We start from the raw sequence: 14,891 nt of genomic DNA, 5'->3' as shown, positions 1-14,891 counted from the left end.
GAGCAACAGCTCAGCGACATGATGCCGCACAGTGATTGTGGTGTGTGTGGTGTGAATAACGTAAATAAAAAAACTTCACACCCTGTTCATGTTTTCAAGATTACTGTTGTGTGCAATAGATTCTGTTTTTGCATTGAGTTGTGTTACAGTAGTGTACGTACATGCAGGATTTTCCATAGATTTATACTACTCATATGAAACTCACAAATCTAAATGCCTAATCCTCTGCAGAGATCTACGACGATCCGTTACTGTATAGTTTCTAAAAATATGCATTGGCAGTTATGAAACAAAGAACCTTCTCACAAATTGAGCATTGTGTTTTCAATTGTTTTGCTGTAGTGTGTAATGCTGTGTATAGTGTTTACAGTTTTGACAGCTTCGAGCTGCTCTCTTGGTGTGGGAGTTTGAGTTTTGCAGTGGGAATGTGTGGTTGTGTTTATGTAGCTTTAGAGAAGGGTGTTGTGTCAGGACATTGGGGGACCTGGTGGTAACGTTTGTGACATGTGTTTTAGCATTTGAGAAAAACTGTAATAGTTTTAGGAATTGTGCTGTAAGAATCACAGTTAGGGTTTAAGCATTCAGAAAAAACTGTAATATTCACTCAGATGTGTTCTAGTTCTAATTTTTCTTTTACCAGTAGACAGTTTTTCTTATGTACGTTTTCAAGCTGTTCAGCTGGTTTCAAAGTTCTTCTGTGTGAATTTCAGTTCTGTGCTTTGGCTGTCAGGTGAATGTTTCGCTGTATTTCAGCCCATTTACAGTTGTTGCCCGTTGCTTGAACACTATAAAGCCATGCTTAGACTAAAGTAACACAACTTGAAGCTTTTGTTACCATACCTCAAACACATGTACTCATACCTTAAACAAAAGCGCTGCTTTGCACCCTAGTTGCAATTATGCAACACACATGGTCCTGCATGCTACACTCTATTTCATACATAAGACACTTCGTTCACAAAATGAAATTTCAGGGTGCCATTTGGAAAACACATGTATCCAAAATACAAAACACATCGGGTAATTGCAACCACTCAAATATACACCTGAAGGCACTTACCTGCAAAACTGAACACCAATTAGCCAACTACAAAAAGCCCTCAGCGTAGCCATTTCAAGAACTTTGCAAGCATGGATGGAGGGAGAGCAAGAGGAGGAGGAGGAGGAGGAGGTGGTGGTGGTGGTGGTGGTGGTCGTCGTCGTCGTCGTCGTCGAAGTCGAAGAGGCCATGCACGGACCCATATTTCTGATGATATAAGAGCAACTTTGGTGGACCATGTCATCAACCACGGCCTGACTATGAGGGAAGCTGGGCAGAGAGTCCACCCACATCCGAGCTGCTTCACAGTGGCATCTGCAATAAGAACATTCAGACTAGAAAGCAGGTCTGTCTTCACCTCTCTGCCTTCTACTCTACTCAGATGGTTTTCATAGCACTGTTCTACAGTATATCACATCACCATATCAAGTGTGCAGGGTACTGCAGGGTGCTAATGCTGCTTTTGCAGCCAAAGTGGTAGTTTCTGTGAAACATAGCATGATTACTTATATTGAAGTACAGTGTTGTACAGTGGATGATACAGTATATACAGTAAAGTAAGCAAAGCGATGACAGCATGTGGTTGTATTTCTCTAGAATGACTCGAAGACCTTCTGGGGCAGGACGCCAACGCCTGTTCACACAACAGCAGGAACTCGCCGTTGTGGACCTAGTGAGGGCAGACAATGCCATCCGTCTCCACCAGCTACGAAAGCAAATACTTGCAGACAGGCGAGTGTTCAACAACATAAACCATGTGAGCATCACCACCATCAGATGCATCTTGGGAAAACTCAGCATCACCATGAAGCAGCTCTACAGAGTCCCATTTGAGAGGAACAGTGACAGGGTCAAAGGACTCCGAACTGAATATGTACGGGTACGTGTAACTGTCCTTTACATGACAATACAGTATTGTCCATGTAAAGGTCCATACAATAGCCAACACATACTCACATTTCTAGATGCTCTCCATGATATAGTTGTACAGAACAGACCAGATCAGCCCAGGTTTGTGGTGATATGGGATCATGTCAGTTTCCATCGGCTGCTCTGGTCCAGGCCTGGTTCTCCAACCACAGCCAATTTGAAGTGGTATACTTGCCCCCTTACTCACCATTTTTTAAACCCTATAGAGGATTTTTTTCGGCTTGGAGATGGCGAGTATATGACCGCCAACCACATGCCCGCATGCCTCTTCTGCAGGCAATGGAACAGGCCAGCGGCGACAGTCAGGTGACAGCAATCCATGGATGGTTTCGGCATGCAAGAGGATATTTTCCCCGGTGCCCAGCGGGAGAAGACACTGCTTGCGATGTCGATGAGGTCCTGTGGCCAGACCCCAACAGACGGCGGGATCCATGAGCCCACGTATGCACAATTGTCATGATGTTTTGTGTGTACAGTATAGTGTTTTTTCTATTACTGTATTATGTTGTTTTTGCTTGATCTGAATTCATGGTGCTGCAGTGGACAATACTGAGGTCTATTTGCTTTTTTGGTTGTTTGTGTCTCCTGAAAATATGCCTTCAGAATAACCAATGACAATCAAAGACTGCAGTGTTTTATATGAAGTAGACTAGTGTGTGCCCCTGATCTGATCTGCATGTGATGCAAGTATGTGTCATTTTTAGTGATGGGACGTTCTGTATCGAGGCTTCGGAGCGTGTGTCGAGTAATGGAGGGGGCGTTTCCGCGAAGCGCGTATCGAGGCTTGCTTCATTTATGGGAGGAGCTGAAAATGATGACGTCCGAAGCCTCGCTGCCCGGCTGTACCACGTGACTGGTTCATGAAGCGGTTCGAACTTTGCCGCAAATAATCATTTTCCATACTGCCAGCATAAATATACACAGTATACTGCCATCACTACACTATAGGTGTTTTACACACTCCTTTTGTTGTTGACATTTACAAGCTGTGTGCAAAATGCCACACTCTTCAAATTCATGCCAGCTATTATTTTTACGTCCAGTAGGTGTTCTGCTAGAGCAAATGAAGCTTCATGAAGCTTCGCGTTGGGGTGAACCAATTGGATGAAAAGCTTCAGTGCTTCATGGGGCTTCATCTGCCCATCACTAGTCATTTTGTCAACAGAGTTACATCTTGACAGAGGAATGTTAGGTTTTGACAGCAGAGTTTCAGTTTGGCACAGATGTGAATGGTATATTTTGTTGTGTCATGTTTACTTGTTTAGAGTTTTGGCACAATGAGCGACGTTTTGCAAAACGTGTTCAAGCAACGGGCAAAAACTGTAACATGTTTTTCACCAAAGATCTCAGCAATTATAAAAATTCAACTCAAGCTATTCAGCTATTAGCATTCACACTGCATTTTCTACAGGAAGTACATTTTATATTCCAGTTTCAGTTCAAAGTGCATTAAAAATAATAAATAATTGTATTTAAAAATAATTATGAAAAATAATACCATCAATATGTTACTGCGCTACACTTACTGGACTCATGGAAGTATTTTGAGAACCATAAGAGATTCTTACAAATGTTTGAAAGAAAAAAAATCTTTAACATAGCTGGAGACTCGTGTAGAAATATGAATGAGTTTATAAAGTTTCTGTCATGGTGTGCTGTGACAGGCAGGTAGCAGGACCCAAACACAGGACTCTTACGTGGAATGAAACTTGAATCGGCAGCTTTTATTGCTGGAAACTCAGGTGGACTCAAGAAACTACAAACTAAGACACAAGAACTAGGAAAACAAATCAGGAACTATGAACAAGAATCAAGTAAACACGGAGGAGAAAAAACACCCAGCCCACTGAAAACTAAAGAAACCCCCAAAAACATGAAGAACAATCATCAAGGAACATATTTACATATTTAGAGTTACTGCAACACCAACACTGGGTCACAGCTTCAGTGTCAGTCGGTGACTTTTGGTCTGCAACAGCAGCAGAACAGACTTCTCAGTCTTTTGAAGAAGCCCTTTTTCTTCTTCTTGATCTGATGGTCTTTGACTTCATGCTGGCTTCAGGTTCAGGAGAAGGTTCCTCAAAGGGAACATCAGGAACCGGCCCAATTTCCGAACAGGATCCTTTGATCTTATGATCTTCGCCTTCAACACAGGATTTGGACTCGGCATAGGGTTCCTCACGGGGAACGTTGGGCTCTGGAACACTCTCTGACAGAGCTCCTTCGATCGTAAGGTCTCGAGTACTCAGACTGGATGCCCTTTCAGAAAGAAGTTCCTCACGGGGAACGTCGGGCTCTGGCACACTCTCTGACAGAGCTCCTTCGGCTGGTGGAACATTTGCCACTGAAAGGCCGTCAGAGGAGCGCTCTCCATTTGTGCTCTTCACATCAGGAGGGGGCTCAAAGATTTCACATATCCGGATCCTTGCTACATCAGCAATGGTCTTCAGCAACACGGGTGCAAAGTTTGCAACTTTGATAGACAGAATTTCTTCAGGAAATTTCTGTCTGATCTCCGTCAGGATGCTGTCGACCAGATCGTCTCGGATAGAGCGGGTGAAGACGGCCTGTGTTTCCATCGCCGTGAGACTCCTGGAGACACGATCTAAAGTGGCCTTGGTGACACTCGTGGAGAGGATACTTAGACTCTGGGAGGTCATGTTTAGGAGGGGACGAGGAGGAAGCTCCCAGAAGCCCTGGAGAACGCGGGGAACTACCTCGATCACTACCTCCTGCGCGGTGAGCAGTTTGCTGTTATGCTGTTCCTGCTGCTTCTCTTTCAGGATTTCAACGTAATCCTTCACCACGCGGAGGAGTTTAGGTGCTCTGTAGAAAAACATGATAAGAGGTATCTGTTAAACATATTCAAAGCATCATTTAAATATTGAAACACTGTAGCTGGACTGTTAACCCTGTAACCGCCTTTGTATCATACATGAGTTTCTGAGACCTCGATCTCATCAACATGATCAATACTTGCTATAATTTCTAAATGTTGTGGACAAAACTTTTTGTAGTCTAAAGTTAACATTGTCGTTAACAAAAAGTTGCCAAAAACACCCAGTGTATCAAATGTGATACAAAAAATAGATACACAATAAAAGTAAATCATACACAACATGACATAGCAAAGAACTAATTTGTGGCTTTTGTTTAAAGGGTTAATAAACATCTCAGTTCCAAAGAATCTGAATTTTCTGGCTGTTTGATGGGTTGGGTCTTACAGGGTTAATGACTGTATACATGTGACTCACTGAAATTTAGGAGGCACGGCCTCTGGGAACTGAAGAAGCATCCTGGCTTCAAATTCAACGTCCCTCATTTTATTGCTGACGTTCACCACCCACACCTGAAACAGAAAACACATTTACAGTGCGCTTATGTTTAAAGGTTATGTGCACATAACGAAAAAGTCTTGTGGGTTTTCTCGTCTTACCAGCCTTAGAAGAGGTTTGGCTTCCTCTTCGTCAAAATCCTCTAACTCAAACTCCCACAGCCTTCAAAAGAAAGCAAAGCAGAGGTTTTACACGTCATCACAAACAGACTTTCAGGTGTGACAGTAACTCACTGCTCTCTGAGTGTCTCCCTGCTCTTCTCCACCAAAAGATCTCTCAGATCTTCAGCAGTGAGGTTCGGTGGTGTTACACCCCGGCCTAGGCAACCGGCGTGCAACACAGAAAAAAATAAAAATAAGGAAAAAAAAACAAACAAAAAAAAAAAATACTACGGGTCTGCACAAAAAAAAATCCCAAAACGAAAGGATCGACAACTATTTACATCAAAGCAAAATAAGACATTTATTTGCATCAAAACACCAAACTATTTACAACCGGGGGGAAGATCACGACCCTGACAAACTGAAACACAGGGCTTAAATACATAGAGGGAGCAATCAGGGAATGGACAACAGGAGGGAAACACAGCTGGGGCAAATCAGAACTGACGAGACAAGGAAGCGTAACCTGAACACACTGAGATAAGACAGACTTTCAAAGTAAAGCAGGAAACATAACCGTCACGCCTAAAACAAAACACTGACAACACCGAATCGTAACAGTTCCCCCCACCCAAAAATCAAACATTTAAAACATGTAACCCCAAAGAAATGTTTGATTCATGCCCAGCGCATATGGCACCGGCTGCTGTTCTGCAGGCGACGCTGATGGCTGGACGGGCCCCTTGGATACTCCAGTGGAGGATCTTTTACCTGATAAAAAAGGTAAAAGAAAGAAAGACCTCCAAGTAAATAATTTGCCCACTCCAGCTCCTAGACCAAATACAAACAGTGGGGAAGAGGGTTAGCTCCACCCACCACAGCTCCCAAGCTAGCAAGGAGTATATATTCATGCTAGCATTTATGGCGCCTAAAACACATTTATGATACACACATACGACACACTTATAACATCTTACAAAAACAGGCTTAATAATGACAATAACTGAACTAAAATCGCAATCATAAACATCAGGGTGGCTAAATATGAATTATGTGTGTTTTAAGGTGCTGGAAAGAAATGACACCCACCTCTCCCACAGGGGAATTGTAGAAAAGGGGAGAGGCAAAAGGGGTACACTGTATTTATAGGATTGCACCAAAGAAGAAGAAGAAAAGAATGAGGAGGGGCTCTAACTGATAATGAACACAACTACAGGCTTGGAGGTCCTAAAAGTCAGGTATAAAAGGAGCAGTTTGGGGGTTTAGAACACATTTTGTGTAATTATAACAATGTGATTTATGACCCTGTTACATGAGCTCTTTTGACAGTCTGATGTTTATTTATGAATGCAGAATTTCTTGAGCAGTCACCATGGAAACTTGATGCAGCTTCATGTTGTTAAATTAAAAGTAAACACTGTGTATTTTGCACTACACTCCACTAAACTTATCATATAAGTAAATAAAGTGTGGGTTAGGTCCCTCCTGTGGAACGAGCCACACAAACCGATGGATCAGAAAAGACAAAGTCAGCTACAGCATGCCTTTTCATATTATGTGCCTGCTTATCTCCATTTCTTTACAGTAGATGGGAACTTTTGCAGTAAAGCAATGGCTTACAAACAGTGGACTGTGGACTAATGCAGACATCTGAAGCCTGACAGCAGCTGGTATATACACAGCTTTGGACAAACTGGCCCTTTAAACAGCCCAGAGGAAGAAGAGACCTCTGCGTTATCAGTGCAGCCTAAAGCACAATAATAATAATACTATTAATATTATTTTTATAGCAATAATACCCCAAATAATGAAGTCATTAATTACACATTGGTCATGCTTCACAGCAGGTCAGGAGTGACCGATGAACGTGATGCTACATTACAGTCTGTCCTATGAGTTCAGCAGGAGGAGGTGAACCCACAGCTGGGACCAGTTCTCTAGTGGGTCCAGTATCACACTTGTGTTCATCCTGGTCTGAACCTGGTCAGAAGAACTGACTTCACTTTTGAAAATTCAGTACTTATAAAAGGTAACCCAAACAGTCTACAACGGCTGTTTTCTGTCCACCAAAGCAAATTTGATTGACGAGGTTTTTGTACCTTCACTTCTCCAAAAAGCAAATAAAGAGATTAAACAAAGATTTACTGACGACCGTCAGAATTGCCCGAGCTAACGTAGATCGCTTTATGCTCTTGAGTCAGGAGGGATAAGAGAAGTGACTGCACTGACTGCAATCTGCCGTCTACTGACATCTAATGGAGAGATTTATACACGTGAGAACTTTAATGGTACTTGAAAATAGGCCAGGATCTGCACTGCTTCAGCCTGAGCCTGTTCAGTCAGCACCGCCTGTGTAATATGAGAATAATAATAAACATGACTTTTCCTTCCTCTTCCATAAAAAAGGATGCTGCTCCATACTTACCTTTTTAGAGACTTTGATGTTGTTTGGCAGGATAATGGCATCGCACTGAAGTTTAGGTGTTCAAAATACACAATGACTGATTTTCATGTCAACAACTAAGTAAATATTCTGATGAAGAGCCACTAAAGGAAGTTTTTGGAGTAACTCTCAGCAGCAATGTGGACGTGAAATAGTTGGTAGACGTGTCATTAACCCTACGAGAAAAATCTTTAGTTCTATTCAGGTACAGAGACGTATTTAGGCTACAGGCAACAGTTTGATTCAAATACAATTTATTGTCAAAATGTTATAGTGCTGATCCGTGACTGCCTTTGTACAACTTTTACAAAGTGACTGCGAACATTGTGGAAGGATTCATAGCGTTTGATTGCTTGTGTGAATGTATTAAACAGGAAACCAGGAGCTGCAGAAACCCAGTAATGCTGAAGACGCATGCGTGTGCGTTTATTATTATGGCTCCAGGTTACATTTCAGGTCTTCTCAGCCCGCACTCGAACTCTGCGCTCCTCCAGTCACATGCTGTCATTACTTCCACGCTCACAGTTCAAATCTAGAGATGACAGCTTTCTCCATTGCTGCCCCGAAACAGTCGTCCCCCTTTCATGAAATCCTCTTCATCCTTGGAAGTCTTCAAATCCAATCTGAAGCCCCTCCTATTTTCCAAGGATCTCTCTGACACCTCTGTTATTGTGTTTCAGCTATTCTGCTCTTTTATCTCATTGGATGATGTTTGCATGTGTAGACACGTGTACGTGTAGTTTAAGTTCACATATGTGTGTTTGTGTGTGAATGTGTACATTTTTGTATATGTGCATATTTGCATGTACACATATTTTTTTACAAACATATACGGATGTCTCACTGTTTCTATGATGTTTTCATCTTATCTATTTTAATTCTTTTCACCATATCATCCCTCTGTTCAGCACTTTGGCCGACACTTGATGTCTTTTAAATGTGCTCTATAAATAAAGATGACTTATATTTGCATCCGTGTGTCAGAGTGTGTGTTCTTACCTTTAATTTAGGACACGCACACACAGAGCATAGAGTGAACAGGGACTATTAAGCGTGTGGCCTGTGTGTATCTATGCCAGTGAAACTGGATCTGCTCATTTTGAATATTGAAAAATATCGTGACTTAAGAGAAACATAATAACTAAAACAGAGCAGAAACACGACAATTCAGCAGAAAAGTAACAACTTAAGCAGAAATATTGGAAAATGAGCAGCTGAAAAAAGCTGAATAAGTCAAATAACTCAAAACTACTTGTTGTTCAACTGTGAAAAACTGGCAGAAATGTTAAAAACGCACGAAAGAACAGCCAGCAGATACACACAATTAGAAATATGAGCACATATGGAAACACAAATGCACAGAGACACACAGGATGTCAGTCAACCACTCTGAATATTCAATTTGAATCTTCCTGGTTTTATGGATTCCCCTCGAACCAATGGCCATAATTTCCTAACCGTAGGGGCTGGAGCGGTCATTCTTAGACCGTTCTGTTCAGAGGAGATGGGGGCATCTTCAAGTGTTGATAGTTCATAATTAAAATATGAATTATTAAAGATATATGGCTTATAATGCACCATAACTGAGTAGAGGTGAACTGCCTTGACTTGCCCTCAAACAACGGTTTGTAAGTCTAAATCTATTTGGAGCATCGATATCATTCTTTCACTGTCACATACAGCAGGCTTTGGTGAACAGTTAAGGCAATATTTTCAGGTCTCAGGCACATTTCATACACTGTGCTCTGCAGACAGGCACACGGACCTTTCAGGTCTACAAAAAGTTTCAAATGAAAAGCTCACAGGTGTGTTTATTAACTCAGTGTTGCAGAATCACAGTGATTCATTAAAAACGTCTGCAGAAGTTGCAAACTTATGATTCATGTCATAAGTTATGATACACTGCTCTCCCCTACATAAGCTGCTTTTATAGATTAAAAGTATCAGCAATACTGGCCATACATTTACTTGGTATCACATCTATCCCACAATCTGCAGTACTGCACACACTAAGATCACAGTGGACAGATTCTGTCTCTATGCTGGGAACGTCTGTGTTTCCCGGGATCAGCTGTTGCAGATTGTTGGTGCATGGAGGGCTGGGGCCTCTTCTGCCCCCCCTAACGGAGACCACGTAGGTAGTCGGAGGCTGTAAGACAGCGGCTCTCTGGAGAAATCTGATATCTCAGGAGGATGACAGGATTCAACCAGAGAAGCTGCTTCATTATAAACGAGTCTGTGGTTTATAACTGAAATCTATGATACACATAAACAGCCGTCCATGCACTTAAGTAGTGAGTGAGTATTCACTCCAGTGATGACCTGTGAGAAAGAAACTGCACACACAGCGAGCAGGCGACCATAAGATTATTATTGCCAAGCAAGAACCTGCAGCTCGAGCAGGCTGAAGAAATCCTTTAATGCTGATGCAGGCTTCACAGTGTAGAAACGAGAACTCTAAGAAACAAAAGAGCAGAAGTCATGTATGAAACACAACACAGTTAACATGTGAAGCACTTAAAAGAAAACACAAATAAAACACTTCCAGTGAGGCGTGGCGATTTAAACATTGCCTGTACTGCTCAGCAGTTGTAATGGCATCAAGAATATCTGCACATAGTTCATAATTACAATTAGAATGAACATTTCTTTCACTAAACTCAAAGTCACTCATTATAGAGCGACATCACTATTTTAACGCAGATGCTCTGATGTAGTAGGTCCAAATACAGGATGGTGGGTCACCCACCCTCCTGCTCCAACATGGTAGGAAAATGTTTATATTCATAACAATGTGAATTTTCTGCTTTAAATACTTTTATATATGTTTTTAAAATGGTCCCTCCACCCACTTTTAGTCCTTTTTCAGACATTGAAATCGGAGGAAATGTTCCAAAAATGTGCTGATTTGAAAGTGAATGATGCCGATCTTTGTTGCCATAGCACAGATTTGTCTGAGACATCATCGAGTGTCAGCCTGTGCCTCTAAGGAGCGTCCAGCGTCCTGTTCATTGTCCATTTCTATCATAATGCACGCACTGGGGTTAAATATTGAATAACAATGTTCTTCCCACAGAGTTCAGACTCAATACTGTTAATAACAGACAATCATAGGGTCCTGCTGTCCACACTGTTATAGTTCTTACAGAAACACAGGCTGAAACATACAGACAGGAGCAGCTAAGAGAAGAAGAAATGTGCTGAAACTGTCAGAAAGGAGATTTATTTGTTTCCACTTTACATGTGAGCAGCACAGCAAACACAGTGAAGCCAGTTAACCTCAAAGTGCACCAGTCACAGTGGACACAGGACAAAGCTTCGACTTTCATTACCATCAAACTTTGTTGTGATTTAACATTTACTTCAGCCTCCTTTAAATTTGATTCATGTGACATCAGGACAACATTCCAGGGAGAAGCGATCGAGCGGCGTCCCCCCGGTGTTTTATCCCACATCTCGTACTCAATGTTTCTTTCAGCCCAGAAAAGTTCATGTGATCATCGAAGATTTAAGCGTCAGCATCAAAATAAAAAAGAGCCAGATTTCAACCAGCTCCTAAGAATTTCAGGGACCTGTACAACCGTCACAATTTCAGTAAGAATCTTTCATGGTTTCATCAAATATGCTAAAGTCAGTCCAACATAAACTGGTCAGTTCTGAGGAAGCTCTGTGATTTCATATGGAATGGCTCGGGCTCGAGTATCACATCCAAGGTTGTGTCAGATAAGGAAGAGAAGTGGAAAACAGCAGGACACCTGCAGCCTGGTGATACAGGAGCAATAAAAGCTGCACACAGTGCTATCAATGATCACCAGCAGTTATCAAACTGAAGCTAGACACCCGGATGTTTCTTTCACAGCACATAACAACATTTTAAACTGCTACAGTTTCAGTTATGCACGGCGAGGTTTGTCGCACACCTAGATCACACACGCTTATACAAACAGGAAGAGGCGTGCTCAGCTCCACCTTCTCTGAGGCTACCCTGTAAATGTCACACGTGCCTCACAAGGAAAGATCTCAGCTGCCACACTGAGAGTGGTGAAGGCAAACGTCCAGCCTGGCTCCAGTGGCTAGTGCAGGTTGGGATACTTCACGCAGAATCTGTCAAAGGCATCATATATGGCCTGTCTGGAAATGAAACAGGTAACGTTAACGTAGCAAAGCTGTCCATGACAAACAAATCATATACGTAAAAATGATGAAATGTGTGAAATACTGTGAGGGTGGCCCAACTCTAACATCAGATTAACCAGACAACAGCCACAGTTTAACGAACATTCTCAGACATGTTATCTGTCTATATGTACCACGCCTGAACCAGGAAGTGCAGCTGTGACACTTCTACAAACAACTTTGGCTCCTGTGAACAATTTCTAGACTTTTCTTTGAATTTGACGTCATATTTGGTACAGTGGAGACATCATTCAGGCATTGACATCTAGTCTAAATTCATATTCATAATGAAGGACGCTCTGGTCCATGACGCTCATTGTATTGTTACTAATGTCAACTTTCTGCTATAAAACAGCAACGTTTCAAAACTAGAGCTTGTAGAATAGAGCAGATAAATATGGATTGTGTGTATTCTCAGATTTAGCATGTTTTTGTGTGAGTATAGTTTAATTAGGCATAAATGAGAAACTTAAAAAACACCTTTTGGATCATTTTCAACACTATAACTTTACCTGAATATATTCTGTTTAAATAGGTATGCACTGATGTGTCCTCCTCTCAGATATCTGACTTCACAGCCTGGCCAGATCTCCTGCAGACTCAGGACTCCTGTTCGGGGCACATATGCATCCTCTTTGGCCTGGACGACAACGATGAGACTGGTATCTACAGGAACTGCAGCAGAGAGGGAAACACAGGGACATCTACACAACATTCTTTCACTTTTGTGCAAAACACATGCAAATCTTTTCTGCCAGAAGAGGGTGGTAGACACCGCAGGAACAGTGAGCTGTTAAACATGACTGAAGATCAGCTGGGTCCTCTGCAGTGACCTGTGCCTCCTCTCACACCTTCTTGTATAAGCCAGGACGAAGCTCATCCTATTTCCCTCACAGTGTTCTAGCTTCACAATGACAATCCTGGAGAATGATTACAATCCCTGTGTCGTTCATTCAGCAGCAGAACTGATCTTCTGTGCCTTTTGATGGTGTATCAGTATCAAACATTCAATAAATCCTTTGAACACAATATTAAAAGTAAAAATAATCACGCTGGAGATTGTGTACTGTTCAAGTAACAGAGACAAAAGAGCTCGTAAGGAACTGTCTACATACGGCCCAAGGAGCGAGGACACAGGTGGGACAAGTCTCTATTTTAGCAACGAGCAGAAAACTGACACTTCCTGTGTAAAAGCAGATTAAACAAAGGCTCTACAGGTGCGAAAAAGACGGTGCTGAGTTTCTCTGATCTGAGGAGAACATCGTTTTTCATCAGCTTGTTGCGAGTCTCTTAATTCTTTCCACACTTGGCTGATATTCCTTCTATACGGTTTCAATTTTACAAGCCAACGCCTTCGTGGTGTCATTGTCCATCTTTCTGTTTTGGCGTCAGTAGTCTCACTCATTGTGCCATGCTCCAGTATCCACACTTTAATGGCAACAAACAAACCAGTATGACCATCACGACCTTCAATTCATCAAACGTCAGCAGCCAACGCTTTTATCACAGCATCAGCTCTTTAGTATCACCGCCAACTGTAACGACACCACCTGCAACCTTATTGGTCAAAACCATTTCTGACGGCTGTGATGTGCTGCTGACAACAACCATATACATTTGTGTTATATACTGGCATGTGTAGAATATACTTGTATATATATTTTGTAACTTTGTAATATGTTGTATTATCCAGTTACTGTTCTTCATGTCCGGGAGCAACTCTGACCACAGGGATTAATTCAGTGTTGTGATTCTTCGCTTGTTCTTCTTTAAGCAGAGGTGTAATCATTCACTGCAGCACTCACCAGAGAAGTTGGCCATGTGTGTGCACTCATCCATCACTGCCTTCATGAAACTTATAGATTCTTTGTGTAAAGATGGACGACAACATTCGGCGGGATCCGTCCTTCTCCCGTGTGCGTTATATCCACCAAGAGCTCTGAGGAGACAGAAGAAACGGTTTTATGTCCCTTAATAATGAAACATTCTCACTGGGGATAAGACTTGCTTATTCTTATTCCATTATCGATATCACTTTCACAGCTTCTTTGCATCCTTCGGTCAAATGTTTGTGGCTGTGGAACCTGCCTGCAGAAGCTTGGCACACTTGATCAAGTTATTATTTTCCCCACTGTATACTGTAGTGCACTGTATACTGTAGTGCACTGTATACTGTAGTGCACTGTATACTATTAAGTTAATGCATTTCACATGTCTGACCCTTTTTCACATTTTCCTAGCAAAACAGGAAAATGGAAATGGCTCAAGACTTTTGCACGATACTGGACGTCCATGTTTGTTGATACTGTAACCATAACAGGTTTATACTGATGGAAAATTGCATGTTACTGTGCACTGTTTGAAACATGCAACAGATGCTCAACCAGATGTTCGACAGCAAGTCTTAAAACACCTGTACTCTTACAATGCAGCATTAATGTGTGATTACACACCAGTTTCAAATGTTATAAACATTCCAACGCATCAGCAGGTGTAGTGATCGAACACTCACGTTGGCAGAGTTTCGAAGCTTGCTCCAACACTGCTCCCCAGCGACAACAGATGCTCTGCTCCGTCTGTGGCCCCACCACAGTCACGTCCTCCGTCCACTCTGCTGCACTGGCTCACTGACAGTTTGTGGTCTTCAGACAGCTCGTGGAAATGCTCGTCCACATTCGTTACAAGTTTGGGACCCATCTTAAAGGAATCAGCCTACCAGCAGTGGACACGCAGCAAAAGATGTAGTCATGCATGTGTTACACGTATGACACAAGACCAAAAACACAACAAGCACAGTTTCACACTTAACTTCTTCTTTTAGTAAACAAAGAAAAATTCAATCTTTGCAAAAAACATTTTACCAGCGT

The 14,891-nt window shown here is 42.0% G+C and overlaps 2 protein-coding genes across 5 annotated transcripts in view; both read right to left on the bottom strand.

The window, feature by feature from the left end:
- Positions 1-3,672: 3,672 nt before the first annotated feature.
- LOC146716714 (uncharacterized) lies at positions 3,673-10,613 on the bottom strand. Its single transcript, XM_085434627.1, has 5 exons — positions 10,598-10,613; positions 5,538-5,622; positions 5,406-5,466; positions 5,224-5,318; positions 3,673-4,795 (listed from the first exon to the last, which is right to left on the bottom strand). Exons 1-5 carry the CDS (start codon positions 10,611-10,613, stop codon positions 3,964-3,966), a joined length of 1,089 nt encoding a protein of 362 aa, XP_085290753.1. The 3' UTR covers positions 3,673-3,963.
- abhd18 (abhydrolase domain containing 18) overlaps positions 10,249-14,891 on the bottom strand; it is an 18,043-nt gene continuing 13,400 nt past the window's right edge. For 3 of the 4 annotated variants that reach the window (XM_085467535.1, XM_085467546.1, XM_085467516.1), the window contains 4 exons: positions 14,537-14,736; positions 13,830-13,963; positions 12,537-12,699; positions 11,056-11,979 (listed from right to left, as the gene is read on the bottom strand). In XM_085467535.1, the coding sequence (XP_085323661.1) occupies positions 11,922-11,979; positions 12,537-12,699; positions 13,830-13,963; positions 14,537-14,736 (555 nt within the window). In that variant the 3' untranslated portion in view covers positions 11,056-11,921. Of the gene's footprint in view, positions 11,980-12,536; positions 12,700-13,829; positions 13,964-14,536; positions 14,737-14,891 lie in introns of all 4 variants that reach the window. The other variant, XM_085467526.1, reaches the window with a different exon arrangement.

This window comes from Copadichromis virginalis, linkage group LG2 (assembly GCF_057382275.1).
Source record: "Copadichromis virginalis isolate Kocher_CV1m ecotype Utaka linkage group LG2, C_Virginalis_male_GT1.1, whole genome shotgun sequence".
Lineage (NCBI taxonomy): Eukaryota > Metazoa > Chordata > Actinopteri > Cichliformes > Cichlidae > Copadichromis > Copadichromis virginalis.
The sequence above is the reverse complement of the archived record's forward strand: the minus strand, read 5'-3'. Positions and strand labels throughout refer to the sequence as shown.